Source organism: Hydra viridissima, unplaced genomic scaffold (genome assembly GCF_058129835.1).
Source record: "Hydra viridissima isolate aposymbiotic clone 2 unplaced genomic scaffold, HvirCarnegie_v1 scaffold_1, whole genome shotgun sequence".
NCBI classification, from domain to species: domain Eukaryota; kingdom Metazoa; phylum Cnidaria; class Hydrozoa; order Anthoathecata; family Hydridae; genus Hydra; species Hydra viridissima.
In genome coordinates, this window is record NW_028324300.1 from 5,547,963 (window position 1) to 5,563,560 (window position 15,598).

At 27.5% G+C, this 15,598-nt stretch overlaps 1 protein-coding gene across 1 annotated transcript in view; it reads left to right on the forward strand.

The window, feature by feature from the left end:
• The window catches only part of LOC145188254 (uncharacterized), a 28,931-nt gene that overhangs the window by 10,041 nt on the left and 3,292 nt on the right, over window positions 1–15,598 (forward strand). The window contains exons 4-10 of the mRNA XM_090082516.1: window positions 1,225–1,332; window positions 1,824–2,285; window positions 2,386–2,547; window positions 6,359–6,487; window positions 7,834–7,920; window positions 11,812–11,916; window positions 12,178–14,978. Coding sequence (XP_089938642.1) covers window positions 1,225–1,332; window positions 1,824–2,285; window positions 2,386–2,547; window positions 6,359–6,487; window positions 7,834–7,920; window positions 11,812–11,916; window positions 12,178–14,978 — 3,854 coding nt within the window. The remainder of the gene's footprint in view (window positions 1–1,224; window positions 1,333–1,823; window positions 2,286–2,385; window positions 2,548–6,358; window positions 6,488–7,833; window positions 7,921–11,811; window positions 11,917–12,177; window positions 14,979–15,598) is intronic.

Below are 15,598 nucleotides of genomic sequence, written 5' to 3' on the forward strand. Positions count from 1 at the left end.
TGTCTTATGATTTGAAATTAAACAAAGTTTGTCATTAAGTTATTTGAATGTCATCAAGAGGTTTTTCAGTGGTGCAGTGCATAAGTCAACTATCACTGTCTTTTTAAAAAGTATTTTCCATTACTGGATTTAATTTCTTCAAATTTTTGTGATTTCTTAATTTTGTTAAATGATCATTAAAGCTAATTCAATAACAGAATTGGACAACTATGTCTGTCTTAGTGTTGATACTAAATTAGTAAGCCTTTCTTTAAAAACTGTAAATGAATTTGAAAATTTTAACAGAACAGTTTCATGATAAATTTGTTATGCTTACTTTTAAAAAAAAATTAATTAAATTATCAAAACAATTAAATGTTATTAATATTTGTTGCTGGTGTAAATTAACAGGTCTTAAGCTATTAAACTGTTACTAAAGATTTCAAATGTTAAAATGATTCAAGTGATTATTATTATATTCAAGGCTGTATTTGATTATAGGGTAGATTTTTTTATTAAAATGTTTTTAGTTTCAGAAGTATCTATAAGAAAAGCTGTTTAAGTTTGTAATAAGAAATTTTATGGTATGTATCTTTGGCAGCAATTTAAAATGAAATAATTTGGAGCTATTCTGATTATCTTGTCATGTACTTGCTTTTTATTGTCTTATGTTTGATTTGGAACAATTGCTTTTACAAAATAGTTAATTTTTTTTTAAATTCAAGTAATCTTAAAATTTTTCTAAAATATAGTCCTCTGAATATTAACTCTCTTAATGTCTTCTGTAGAGCAAAATGTGGTTTTCTGACAAACCATTCTGGCCCATTGATTTTGAAAAACCTCTTTTGTATAAAAGCAAGTATAAATTAAAACTGAATAATAGCTTCAGGGTAACTGTTAAACTGGAATTGATTTAGTTTTTTTCATGTCAAGGATGGAAAATTGTTTTTTTGAGAAGAAAAAAAATTTGAAATGTAGATGCTATTGATACTATGCTTCGTGTTTTCAAAGTAAATTAAACTCCAGTATTTTCATAAATTTGTCAAATTGATTAAAGTTCTCTTTTAAATTCATAACTGATAAAACTGTTAGAAGTTAGGGAGTGTGCAGGTGGTTGTTTTTTTTTTAATACATTCTTTTTCACAACACTGAAAATTTAAAAAAAGATCTTCCCAAATTATTAAGAATAAGAAAAGCAGAAAAATATGAAATTTAGACAGCAATTTTTTTTTTTTTTTTTTTTAGCTGAAAAGAATGAAATCATTTCCAAATATTGTCAGTGAACAGAATAAGACTAATAGCACCATATGCAGTAATACAGTAGATTTTTTTGATTCAAAAGATTTAATTGAGGTAAGCAATCATGAAAAAATGGTTTCTTAAGTAAATTGTCTTGAAAAAGTAGTAAAATATTTTTAAAAGCAATTTAAACAAAAATTTTATTTCTACAAGATCAAATATAGTTCATATAACTTTGTTTTCAAAAAAATCTTTATAAGATAAGCTTCATATAAATTAATGAGCATTTAAGGACTGAGATTTATTTAATGACCACAGAGCAGTTTGAATATTTAAAATGTCTTTTGGCTAATTTTTTAATTACATCATTATGCAAAATCAATCTATTATTGAGACTTCATGCAAACACTTTAACTTCATGTAAGTTAACTTCCTAGCAGACCATAAGTTGTAATGATACATTTTTTGCTACACTTATTTATTTATTTTTTTAATAAAATGAGTATTGTGAGATAATATTCATGCCAACAATAGCTCAAATTTTTTTTTAATGCTGCATTTTTATCTGATCTTTTATTTTTATAAATCCTAATGTATTTATTTAGTGCTATGATACATCAATTCAAACCTCTTTTCAAGTACTGAATCCAAATGATGACATTTATGTTTTATCACCGGATGAAGCTGATGTTCCAGTTATTATGCCAGTGTTTGATAATCTTACAGATGGTGTTGAAAATCAAATCTTGTTAAAAACACCATCATGTTCAAATCAAGATTTGTTAAGCAAGACATACTCTATTGGGGCTGAAGTTCCAATTATGTTTAATTCCAAACATGCTGTATATAGTGAGTCGCCCTTTAGTATATACAGTGAAAATGCTAAAACACCAAGTGACAATCTTGGATCCCCTTCCAGCAAAAGTAAAAGTTTTTACAAAAGCTCCTCTACAGACAATTTAGGAACACCAACAAATCAGACTTATTCTATCAGACAGAAAAAAAGGCCCCCTTTGATGAATTGTGCAGTTCTTTCATCAACATGCAATGAAAATGTTGAGGATTGGGTAAGGTGAACTTATATGAACTTATAACTAAGAAATGTATTGGATATTAAATTTGTATATTTCATCAACTTTTCCTTTGATGTGTGTATTTGGTAACTAGGTTAAAAAGGACCATTTGGAATCTGTAGGCTTTACGTCTGTGAGTGAAGCAAGTGAAAAAAAGGACCATTTGGAATTTGTAGATATTACGCCTGTGAGTGAAGCAAGTAATTCTAATGATATCAATTCCAATTATAATGATAGTCACAGCTTTGTAAAGAAGGTAGTTTATTATTTGTTAAACTTTGTTAATTTGCTTAAATTTATATTATTAAGCACAAGATTAGCTTTTAAACAAATGTGGGCTAAATGATTAACCATCTCTAAAGTTGGTAAAGATAGAAAAAAACTGGTCATGTCATGCCAAAAAAATTTTTTTTTTTAAATTTCTTCCTAATATACTTAGAAAAAAAGTAATAAATATCCATTAAGTTAGTTCTAGCTTAATTATTATAAATGAATAATTTAATTTATATCAGGAATACATCTGACAACTTCTCTGTTAATTTCAACTAAAATTTTCCTAAAATAGTATGCTTTTGTATCACTATAGTTCAAGATATTTTAATAATAAAAAAAAATCAGATCAAGACCTACAATAAATCTACTCTTTAACATCAGCAAATTTAATAACAATAAAAAATAATAGTTGTAAAAATAATTAACATTTACATATTATTGGGAATAAAAATTATACATGGCTACTTTCAAACATTGATGAAGACCTGTCAACACAACTACAATGGGTTAGCCATTGCAAATATTTTAAAAATACTTCAATCGTGGTAATTTGTTGTTTAACTTTTTATTCATCATATGCATTTAATTCAAATATAACTTATAAGCAGTTTACTATAAAGGCCCAAATATTTTTATACAGTGATGTATTCAAAAATTTCCATGATCTTATACAGTGATGTTTTTAAGAATTTCCATGATTTCTAGGCTTCTGGACAATATCAAGTCATATTGGAGTATCAATTAAGTTTCAAAATTATTCACTCTTGCAGAATTATATAACAGTTAAATAGTTTAATTTGTTAATGCAGGTTAGGGTGTCCAAAAAGGTTTATGAAGGTAGGCTGAGCAGCTGTTCATATTTTAAGACCTATTAAATGCTTGAAAATCAATTTTTTATATTTTTAAAATAAACTCCAGTGTTATATGTGAAATTTAGCTTTTGGAATATTTGACAATGCATGTCTTTTTTAAATCATAATTTTACTTCACTCAAGATAAATATGTTAATCTTGTATACTGAAAATTATGCCTTTTTTAAATAAGAACTTTGCTGCAATCAAAACAATATTTTTATAATAATGTCTTACTGTTTTTAATTGAAACTTAATGTTTGGTTGAGACACTTCTTTTTTTCTTTTTCTAATTATAGATTTAGGAAGAAATTTTCAGTGCTTCTGTTAAACAAATAGAATATTTTGAAGGTGATCTTCATCTCTAGTCAAGTTTACAAAATTAAACTTGAGATTAGTTCAATTAGTTCTATTTTCAGAAATGAATTCTTTATTGAGTTTGTTATCTCAAAATCTTCAGGAACCTCATTTTGAAGTAGTCTTTTCAAAAGAAGATTTTTCTTCAATAGATACCTGTTTGTTTCCCAGTGTTAGAACCACTAGTTGTGGAGTCAAGCATCATATGTGTTGCCCTGAGCTTTGAATTAAAGTTTGCCCTTGATTTCTATTTCTTTAATGGCAAATGAGGTTTTTGTTGCTAAAATATTAATAGCTGGGGCCTTGAACCAAATAAACTTTTTAAAATCTAGGAAATATAACATATAACAATAAAAGTACTTGCTTTTTTACTTTGAATATTTTTTTCCTTGTTCATTATTCTGTGGATATCTTGAGTTGTGTACAAGGTTAGGATGTAAATAAATTTCATTCATGGAAAATTAAATTTTTGACTTTTGATTCTCAATTATCTTATAGTTTTTGTGTTTCACTTTCTTTTATTTTTTGTAAATATTCTTCCCTTTCTTCTTCTCACTTTAAACTGTTAGCATAATCTTTATCTTTAATTGAATCAACATACCATTTTTTTTAGACCAATGATAGAATATACTGTCTTCATCTTTAGTTTTGTTATTTTGTATACTGCCAGACCTAATGTCTTGCAATGTCAGCTAGAAGAAAAACAAATTGAATTAATATAAATAATTGACCACATCAACTCATTTCCAAGTATTGTGTCACATTATTATCAAAATCAAACAAATTGTCAAAGTCCTAAACTAAATCTTTTTAAATGTATGAACTGTGTAAATAATATTCAAAAGAAGTTAAGCCAGTTAGCTTTTACATACACAAAGCTATCTTTTATAAAAATTTTAGTCTCTAATTTAAGCTTCCAATAAAAGCATACTTGCATATCATGCATTACAAATTGAAAAATGGAGCTAAATAAAGAAAAAATGTCTTAAACACACTGCAATATTGATGAAGGGTGAAATTTTTGAAATCAAAAAGATGGTAAAGGATAAAAATTTTATAAAATCAAAGTACCATTCTTATAGTCTATTGGAAAAGTGTTAGCTATAGAAAAAGTAAAAGAACTTAAAGACATTATGAAGCTGGTCTCTTAGGATTCAAAAGATTTTTATGTGTTTATCATAAAAAATACTTTAGATTTTATAGATCATTTTTATGGGTTTTGTTTAACTATTGATTTTAAGCTTGAACAAAACAAACAAGAATAAATTGAACTTGAATAAGTTGAAAAAAATGAAAATGAAGAACATATTTTTTTAACGCTTTCTACATTATTTCTTTAACCCTTTCTACATTATTTCTATAGATGCTAGAATAACGCATTCATCTTTTTTTTATTCTAATTATTTTGTTTACAATTTTTTGATGTATTTGTTCTTTAATAAGACTTAAAAGTCAATTTTAGATAGTAAAAGTAGTATTTATGATGGTTAATTTACTGTTGCAAAACATTCATCCAATATTAACACCAAATCACAAATGAGTTAAGCAGTGTTTTTATTTAACATTTTATTAAGTGTATTTTATTTAGTGTTTTGTGTTAACTTGAATATATCAAAAATACTTGGTAAATACTTTAATATATCAAAAAACTCTTTATTTTCTATAAAGCCATCAACTTCAATCCTAATTATCTCAAAACAATACTTATGTGGATTTAACCACATTGTTACATAACACTATCCATTTGATCAAACCAATAAGAACAAATAAGAACATGGTTGCTAAAAAACCAATAAGAACTTAGAGGTTGCTAAAAATATTAAGTTGCTTAGAAATGAATTAGAATTCAAAATGACTGAAGCAGCTTAAAATAATTAAATAGAAGAAAATTACAGCAAACTACATTTAGTTTTGAATATATATTAGACATGTAAATAAGAAAACTAACTATTGAATTATAGATAGTTGGTCTTTTTATTCATTCCCAACTGCTATTTTCAACAATTTATTATTCTCAAAATAAAATTGTGTAAAGGCATAAAAAGAAAAAAGGAAAAGGAGTTCTAATGGGATTCTAAGAACAACAAAGGGTAAAGACAACATAAATACAGTTCTTAAAATTGTTTTTCCCAGTTAATTAACAATGTACTAAAGCTGAAGGTGGACAAAGTATTCTCCTATGTAGGTAGATCAAAGTATTCTATGTAGGTAAACTTAAACATATTGGAATACTATGATCTTTTGTGGCAGTCTTATCCCTTCAGTTTTGAGATATCGAAGAGTGATTCTTTGCTTTCAAATGAGAATGAAAAAGCATTTTAAGTGATTTGCAGAAGCTACTGAATTTTTATCAACTTTGTCAGGATAATTTCAGGAGTAAATTTGTTTTTCAGGGCACCTTAAATAAAAATTGAAGTAAGTTTTTTTTACAATTTTTCATACATTTTGATATTCATAAACTTTTCAGAAACAATCAAAGTTTATGTTTATTAAGTTTATGATAAATGGAATTTATACTTACAATTTATATTTTCAGCATGAAAAAATGTATGATTTTAAAACAACTTTATCAAATAACTTTTTCAGTTAAAACAGAAAGAGCAGCATGAGCAGGTACATTTTGAATCAGTAGTTTTTACACCTGAGAGTGAAGCAAGTGATTCTAATTTTATAAATCCTAACGACACAGATGTTCGCATGAGTTTAATCAAAAAGGTAATTAATTGTTTATAAATAGTTGTTTATTTATACAGTCTTTTATAATCAATCAATCAAAACAGTTTCTTTTAGGATGAAAAGAGAAGCTGTACAAGCATGAAAGCAAAAGTTTTAAAAAGTTAGCTTTTTTAACTAACTGATAATAATTTAGAAGAAACTTTGGTTTGACATTGAAAAATTGAAATCAACCTGTAACAAAGCAGAAAATTAACTGAGACAGTCAGTGTTTTGTGTTTCAACAAACTTTAAAAAGTAGTTACAAACCCTAAAAGTTGAAAGTTAAAAATTCTAACTAATAAACATGGTTGCCTGAGAAAAACTTTTTTTTTTAAAAAAAAATAATCATTTATTGCACATTACAAAGCAGAGTGTAGACTGATAATGGTTTAAAAAAACCTTACTCATTTTTTCAATACTCTATACAACTTTCAAAGTATCCTGAGAGTATGATTAGGTAACTAAGAAAAATGATTGTTTTTATAACATCTTTTTGTCAACATAAAGAAGTTTTCAAAGAGAATGCACAATTTCATTAACAGTACATTTTGCCATTACTATTATGTACTGCCAACATCATTCTTTGTTGTCATTACATGTCTCTGATATCATTCCCCACTTTTAATATTCACCACTAATATATCTTGATTTGTTTACAAACATGTATAACACTATATAAAAAAATTTCTTCTCTGTTGTTTGGTTTAAAGTGTGTTTACTTATTTTCCTATGCTTGAAGTAAGTAGAAAATGGGGACTGTTCCAAATAAAGCCTTGGTTATGAAATCGGTACAAGGCATTTTCAAATTCAATCATGACATCTGAAAGGATTAGACAACTGTCTAAAACAAGACCAAGGCTGGCATAGAAAAGAGACACTCTACAACAACATTTGTCAAGGCATTGCTTACTATTGAGAACATCTGTGATAAATACCAGTAAAAAAAAAAAACTTATTAAATCCTGAAAAAGTGAAAAGTAAAACCTCCATTGTGTCACAATTACAATCATTACCAGATATAGATGTGGATTTTGTGTTCTGAATCCTTTGCTTAAGTGTATTTAGTGTTAGTTCTGCAAAAAAAGTTGTTTCACAAAGAATACATACCAAATAACTATGTAGAGTTGTTAAATTATGAAGTATATACTTTTTACCTTTTTTTTTTTCCCCTTTAAATCTAACATAAATCATAATAAAGTATATTAAAAAGTGAAATGAAAAGGGTAAGATTGTTTTAGTATTTACATGATTGAAAATGATATTATTAAGTACCTCTTTTTCATTACTTTTGTTAAATTTATTTTCACTAATAAATTTATCTCTCTTCTAATGACTTTAAAATTTAGACTCGTCTTGCATATCTGGAGGAAGCAGATGCGCTGTATGATAATCCAAATGATACAAAAAAAATTTATTCATTTTATCCAAAAAAAGTATGTTCATATTTTTATTTGTTTCTTATTCAAAATTATCAATAACAAAGTTGTCTTAGCTATATCCCAAATATTGTTAATGATTAGAGATTAAAGAAACAAAAATCAGAAAAATTTTTTTTTTTTTAAATCAAATTTTTTTTTCTGTATTTTTTCTTTTTTTGTTTTTGTTTTTCATGTTTTTTTACTTAATGTATTTTTAAAACTCAAGTAGGTTAATATTTAACTATGTATTGATTCTAAATTGATTTTGAAATATGGGGATTTTTGGAAAAAATTATAAACTACTTTTAACATCATATAGAAAATCAATAAAATCAAAAATCAATTCACAAGTGAGTTTTCAAATTTATTTTTTTGAGTATATATCTAATCTTTTTTGATTGCATTCACTTACACCATTGAATGGCAATCTTTTAACCTTATAATATTTAATAATCTGGTTTTTATATTTATTTGTAACATAGCATTTTAAATCATATTATAGCTCATTACATTAGTTTATTTTTACAAGCATCATGCTTTTTTGAGATCTCTATAAATGCTCTCACCACTCTGCTCTGAGTACATTCCCATATCATTACCCCCAGTATTCATCAAATAGGAAATCAGCTGATCAAACAGAACATGTGCTTTGAAACTTATGTAAAAGTTTAGGGCAAGATACAATGATATAAGATTGTCAACTAGATAAGCTATTCTCCCTTTAAATTCCTATATGCTAATATATAATGGACAACTGATAAAGGAGCTTTTTCTTTGGACTTTTGACTTCATTTTCATTTCAGAGGTTTTGATAAGCTTCCTACAAACATTTGAAATTGCTTGATTAATTCAGAAAAGAGAGTTATTAATGAAAGTTAAATATATGAATTTTTACTGCATAATATTCAATCCTAGAATTTTTATGCTCAAAATTCCATTTGAGCAAACATTTGACAAGTTTTGACATCTCTGTGGAGCAACACCTATTCCTTCCATATAGTTGTTGGTACTGCACAGTTTTTACTTTTCCAAATAAAGTTCTTATTAAATAACTTGTAATTTACTCTGTATTCAGCCATTTCACTCAGCATTTTCTCCTTATTGGTGGAAGTTATTTGTAAAGTGGTGTCATGGATTAGTTCATTAAATCTAAAACATGTTTATATATCAAAATATATTATAAGAAAAATGTAAAAATGTTTAAATACTGTTAATCTGTGAGTTCAGATTTCTTATCAGAATGGCATCCTCTATAATGAGGGTCAAGTAAATTGATATATATCAAATATAATACTGCCTTAATAACAGGTTCTTCAATTTTCAGGACTGGTGAGTTTGGTTTTCAAATGATTTGTGTAAATCATTAAATATTTTTGAAATGACAGATAGATTTTGGTCGTTTCATCCTTTAAAATTGCTGCTAGTTTGAGAATTTTGAGGCAGCCTTTTATTTTGTTGGAAAATATTTCTGATACCAGAATTTCATTTTACATTTTGTGTCTAAACCACTTTTCATGGCTTACCTTATCAGTTGCAAGTTTTTGAAAGGTATATTTATTGTCTTGAAGAGATTGCTTGCAGTAAATGATTAAGCCCCATCTGCAAAGCAAAACCAGGACCATATATAGTCCCCCATCATGGCAGCATCTCAGTTTTTTTTATTACTTTCTTCTATTATTGCACCGTCTTGATGAAACCTCTCACCTTACTCTTCACTGACATTCCTTAAGTTATCTTGAAAAAAATTAAGTTGCAAATGCAAAAAAAAACAGTTTTTAAGACCTTTTCTACATTAGTCTTTCTTTTGATTTTAACATCATCTTAATGCACAGTTCAATAAACTATCCATAACTTTTGCTACAAAGAGCTTTGTAAATATAAATTGTATTTCTTGAAAAGTCTCTTCAAAATATAAGGCCTTAACATATAACTTTATCAATCCTAATTTTATGTGAAGAAGTGGTAGCAAAACTTTTTCTTGCTCTATGAAAAGCTACCTGAAAACATTAAAATTTCTCTTGCTGCCTGAAAACATTAAAATTTCTCTTGCTACCTGAAAACAGTAAAATTTCTCTTGCTACCTGAAAACATTAAAATTTCTCTTGCTACCTGAAAACATTAAAATTTCCTACCTGTAGTTGCTTTCTTGGTAGCCACTAAACTTTATGGAAATGATCACCATCTGCTTTGCTATCCTATAAACAAAGATAGCACAAGTATTTTGTATATCTACCCAGTAGATCTAACAAAAATCCAAGCATCTTAATATCCCACTTAAGTTCTCTATACTTTGTTTTGTCAAACAACTATTTAACATCTTTGTAGTCTTCTTTCATCTGCACATAGTGTGTTAGAGGTACTAATGGAAATTTATTTAATTTATGAAGTAAAAACTGCTTCAGGTTGAGCTGTCTATAAACAATTGTTTAGATTTTTAATATAGTCTAACAGCAGCAAATCTGTTATATCTTTGTATAAACATAGACTTTCACTACCTTCAAAGAAAATTGCAAATTCTACATTTGTGTTTCAGTACATAGTAATTTTACATTCATCCCTTAGTAAGTTCCGCTCTTTAAGCTTGGGTGTTCGGCTCTTGGCTTAGTGAGCTCTAAGTCCCTTATTAGATTTTCAAGTTTACTTTGATTAGGAAAGTGAGGCTGTGAATTTGTTCTTGGCATGAAATCTTTATCAATTTGGCACTTGTCACTGTTGAATTTTTAGATGAAAAATCCATACTATCATTTTCTGCATGATGCTGGTGGTTTTTAGTTTTGGTAAGTTACAGTTGTGAAGAGCCAGTACTATAAAAGATGCAATGTTAGGACAATGAAGTGAATGCCTTCTTTTGACCTTCCTGTACTTTGCAATATCAATTATGCAGAGGTAGTAATCATTGTGTTGGTTTGTTGGTTCTCTTCATATACTGGTAATAGCAAAGGTTATAGCGCTTCGTACACCTAACCATCCTTCTAGAGTAGATCAACAGCTTCCACATATTATACAAGGTGCCAAAGGGTTGTCTTGGTTGCCAATTGGTATTCCAAAGTACTATAGAATGCACTTAGTTGGACCAAAACAGGTATCACATAAAATTGTCACAGGCTCATAATTCTGTATAGCAGAATTCTTCTTAGCAGAATTTTAAGACTATGACAATTTTATGTGATACCTGTTTGGATCTACATAGAATCCACAAAGTTAAATTTTAAGTTTCTAAAAAACATCTGAAACAGAAAAGTAAAAAATTTTACATACAAAAAAAAGATCAGAGGTTTCCATGTTAATAGGTCATTTACAATGCAGAAACCTAAAATCAGAACTATAGGTGTAATTCAAAAATGGTTAATTACAGAGAAAAACCAATAACATTTTTGGAATCAGCACACCTAAATTAGTAAAAAAAGTTTAATAAAATATGAGAAAATTACTCAAATATTTCATTACAGTATAGAATCTGTGACATACATCTTAGAATATTGTTGTCTGTCTACCATATTTTTAAAAAAATGGAGATAAAAATTGAAAAATGTATAATTTGTTTAATCATAAAAAAACTCAAAAAAAATTATTTATTTAACAATTTAATTTTAAAAAATGTAAGTGTAAATGTTTTCTCAGGCTGTTTTTTTTTTTGTTTGTTTGTTTTTTCTCAACCCTATTGATGATTTCTATTTGTATAATCTGTTGATATAAATATCTTCTACCTTTTTTTTTTTTTACTAACAGTTCAAAGTTCAATTTTCTTAATACTTGTGTATTACTATATTGTTGTGTAGAGCCTTGGGCTTGTCCACCCATCAATAAATCAACCAAATCAGAAATTTGATTAGGATTTAAAAATTTAACTCTGATCTAACATTGATTTAATGTTACTGTTTATAAAATCAGTTTGCTTTTTTTCAGCATCCTTTACCACTTCAAATCACTAAGGAACCCAGGAATAAACCATTGTCTGTAATTATGATTGATAAAATGCCTTGTATAGATGTTGAAGATTTATCACCAGAGGTAAATATTAAACAGTTGCTAAAAGTTCGACATTTGTGAATTTACTTAAATACAAATGTTGATCTTTTTGTTGAAATCATATTTTAGGTAAGCAATAGACTCTTTATCATTACTTGCTGAAAATGAGTTTGAGATTTCAGTTTTTCTGCTACAATTAAAATAAATTTTTTGCATTTGCATTTTACTTGTTTTCTCAATAAAGTTCCAGACAATATTTTCAAGTTAATTATGATTGTTTATGATGAATGATTTCTATTTAAGGATGTTGATACTCCAGATTGTAGACTAGACTCAATTGACTTCAAAATTCACTCCAAGAGCATAGATTCATCTCAATTCATAACAGTAGATCAAAGTACACAATGTCTTCATTTGTATAATGAAGATTTAATCAATCTTGCAAAAAACAAAAGTGAAATAATTGAAGATGAAATATGTATCCAACAGCAAAAAATTGATCTTGCAAATTCTGTTGAAAATGTATGCAGCAAGGAGACTATGTTTGAAGAAAAAAACCAGCATTCGGTTCAAAGCATACCAGAAAACTTTACAGATGCATTACCTTACAGTAGAACTGACAATTTTGAAAATTTAGCGCATGACTTAACAACAACCATTCCTGAAAATTTAACATTTGAAAGTAAAAATAGAAATACAGCTTATAAACAATCAAAAAGCCTGAATAAAAAGAAGAATTTTCGTAAAAAGCATCGCAAGATTTGCATGCCAAAAATATCTAAAAAATGTGCATATGTTGATTCAAAGTATACTTTTATTTCTTATAGCAACTATAGAGAAAAAGCAATTGATTCAATGGATTCTATGTGCTTAAGAAAGGTTTCTAAAAGTTCAGTAATTGAAATTGAACAAAGCATAGAAAAGCAAAGTTTGAATCACATTGATAAGAAGGCACGTTTGGAAAACATTTTAGAAGTTGATGATTCTCTCAGTAATTCTAGTAAACATATAAACAATATTATAGAAATAAAAGATCCTTCATTCATTTCTGATAAGTTATCAAAAATAGACTCTTCAGGTGATCCTGAAAAAAAAAAAATACTTCTTAATAGTTCTTGTAACATAGAGCAAACATCACAAAGAAAAAACTCATTAAATGAAGCCCTAAAAGAAAATAATTTGTTACTTAACAAGAAAACTGTTTTATTGAATGATCTTTTGGCAAAAACTGTTCATGACTCATCAAAAATAAATGATTGTACTGTGTGCAGCATAAACTCAAATCATTCAAATAGCGCAAATGGATCACCAATTTCTAATATTTTGTGTGGAAAATGCATTTGTGCATTAAAAGGTATGGTAAAATCGAACGTTAGAGCTTCTAAAAGAATTGCTGAGAAAAGCTTACTTATACAAACACTAATAGGGAATAGTTGTAAGAAATCTAAAAAGAATCTTGCAGTTATAGGCATTAATCTTAATTTAGATGAGCGTGAAAATAAGCCAATTTTAAATGATTTAAGTCTTAACTCAGAACATTTTGAGAGAAAGTCTGAAAATACTTTACAGCCAGTTACGAGATCTGGTCGATATTGTAAACCTTTAGAACCTGTTTCTATATCAAATAAAAAAAACAATTACCGAAACTCTCTGCAGTTTAAACCAGAACTGACTTGGAAAACTGTTAATAGCCCTGGTTTAACAAGCCCTGGTTATAATCTAAGAACTTCTAGAAAAAGTTGTAACTCTTCAAATCTAGTTTCTCGAAAATCTAATTCAAACAAATCAATTTTGAAAAAAGCTCCAACTCATATAAATCTCTCTAGAAATTCTGAACAACGTAAATTTTATAAACTCTCTGAAAAAGCATTGTCACACACAAAAACTATTATCTGCCAGCCAAGTCCAAAAAAAGGTTTTCAAAGGAAAAGTGTTAAAAAAAAATCGAAATCACATAAATCTTCCCATGTATCATTTATTTATGAGAATCATCTTATGGTATGTTCAGAAGATAATTTAAAATCACCTAGAAAAAGAAGGTCAAAATTAAAAAAACCTGTTTCCGTTGATTCAATTCAAGTAGCAGATAAAGCTATGGTTGGAACAATAGATACAAATATGGTTGCTTTTCAGGAAAGCTGCAATTTACAAAAAGGTAGTTTAGGTTATACACATGATTTAACTAATGCAAATAGAAGTCCTCTGCGAGTTCTTCGAAGTTCTAAAGAAAAAAGACCTGAAATGAGTGTTCATGTTTCATTTATTGATAAACAATTCATTGCTGTTAATCAGAAAAAAAAACTGCATATGGTTCAGAAAAAACCATTAAATAAAACTTTAAAAAGAAAAAGCACTACAGGTTTTTTGGGTGGACTTTCTAAAGATGGTCTAGTGTCTGAGTGTGTTGATGCTGTTACATCAAAAGATGATAAAACAGAGACAGGTAAAAAAAAAAGATTAAGTATATCTGCTGAAAAGAGAGTTACAAACAGATTAATAAAAGCACGTGGAAGGCGAACTAGTCTTTTTTATATTGGTAAAAGAAAAAAATCAGCCGCTAGAGCTTCTACTAAACCAAGTAAAATTAAAGAACTTGGTTTAAATGTTAACTCATCTAAAGAAAAGAGATTAACTCATACAAGAAATCACACTCAAAGTTTGAATGCTGAAAAGCCCACTTCAAAAAAATTCAATAAAAAAGATGCAAATTCACAAAACTCTAAGAGGCTTGTTGAAATTCACAGAACATTACCGAATGACAGTTCTTCAAAAATGAAAATAGGAGTAAAAAGGAATGCCCAAAGAAGTAGTAGAAAAGATGTTGAAAATCCATTAGTGACACCTGCATTAGAAAATTCTTTTCTCAAAACATCATTTAATGATGGTCAAGAATTTCAAACCAAAAATCTAAAAAAAAGCAAAAATGACATTCCTTTTAAAAAAACAAGGAAAAATAAACAAGCAAAATATTACAATGATAATCAGAATGCTCTGAAAGTTGAATATTTAAGTAACAAAATAGAAGATGTTGGATTGAGAAAAAAAGAAAAGTTTGAAGATCAGCAAAGTGAAGAACAGCTGCAGAATTATGAAAAAAAGGACGAGTAAGTAGTTTAATTTTTGATTTAGCAGTAATTCAATTGTTTTAGTAATTATTTCATTAATAAAGTTTTCATAAATTATTCAGTTTTTTTTAAAGTCAGAATTCAATAGATGCAGGCACTAGATTTAGGTATAACCATGGTCATCTGTACTAACAGGCCTCGTAAACGCGTAAATTGGGGCCTGGGGCTGGGGGCCATCAAAAAAACAACAACAATTTTAGAAAAGTTAATGGTTCATGAACTTTTGCTCGTAAAAACCGTTTACATTTAGTATGCATGAACTATAGCTAATTTTTTTTTATCCTACTAAATAAATAAAACCAATTTATAAATAACAAGTTGACACAAAAATAAAAAAAAAAGCATTCCCTAGCTATAAAGCTTTATCTACAAAAACAAAACTTAGTAAAACATTCCCTAGCTATAAGGTGCTAAAAATCATACAAAATCACATAATCATTGATTGAACATATACATAGAAAATATAGGAAATATATCAAGGTAGCTACACGCACAAAAAAAGCCTAGGTATATTTTAAAGTGCAAAAACATAAATTGAATATTTTTAGTCAAAATGTAAGTAACAGCAAGATTGTAACACTTTTTAAAAAAACTCCCAA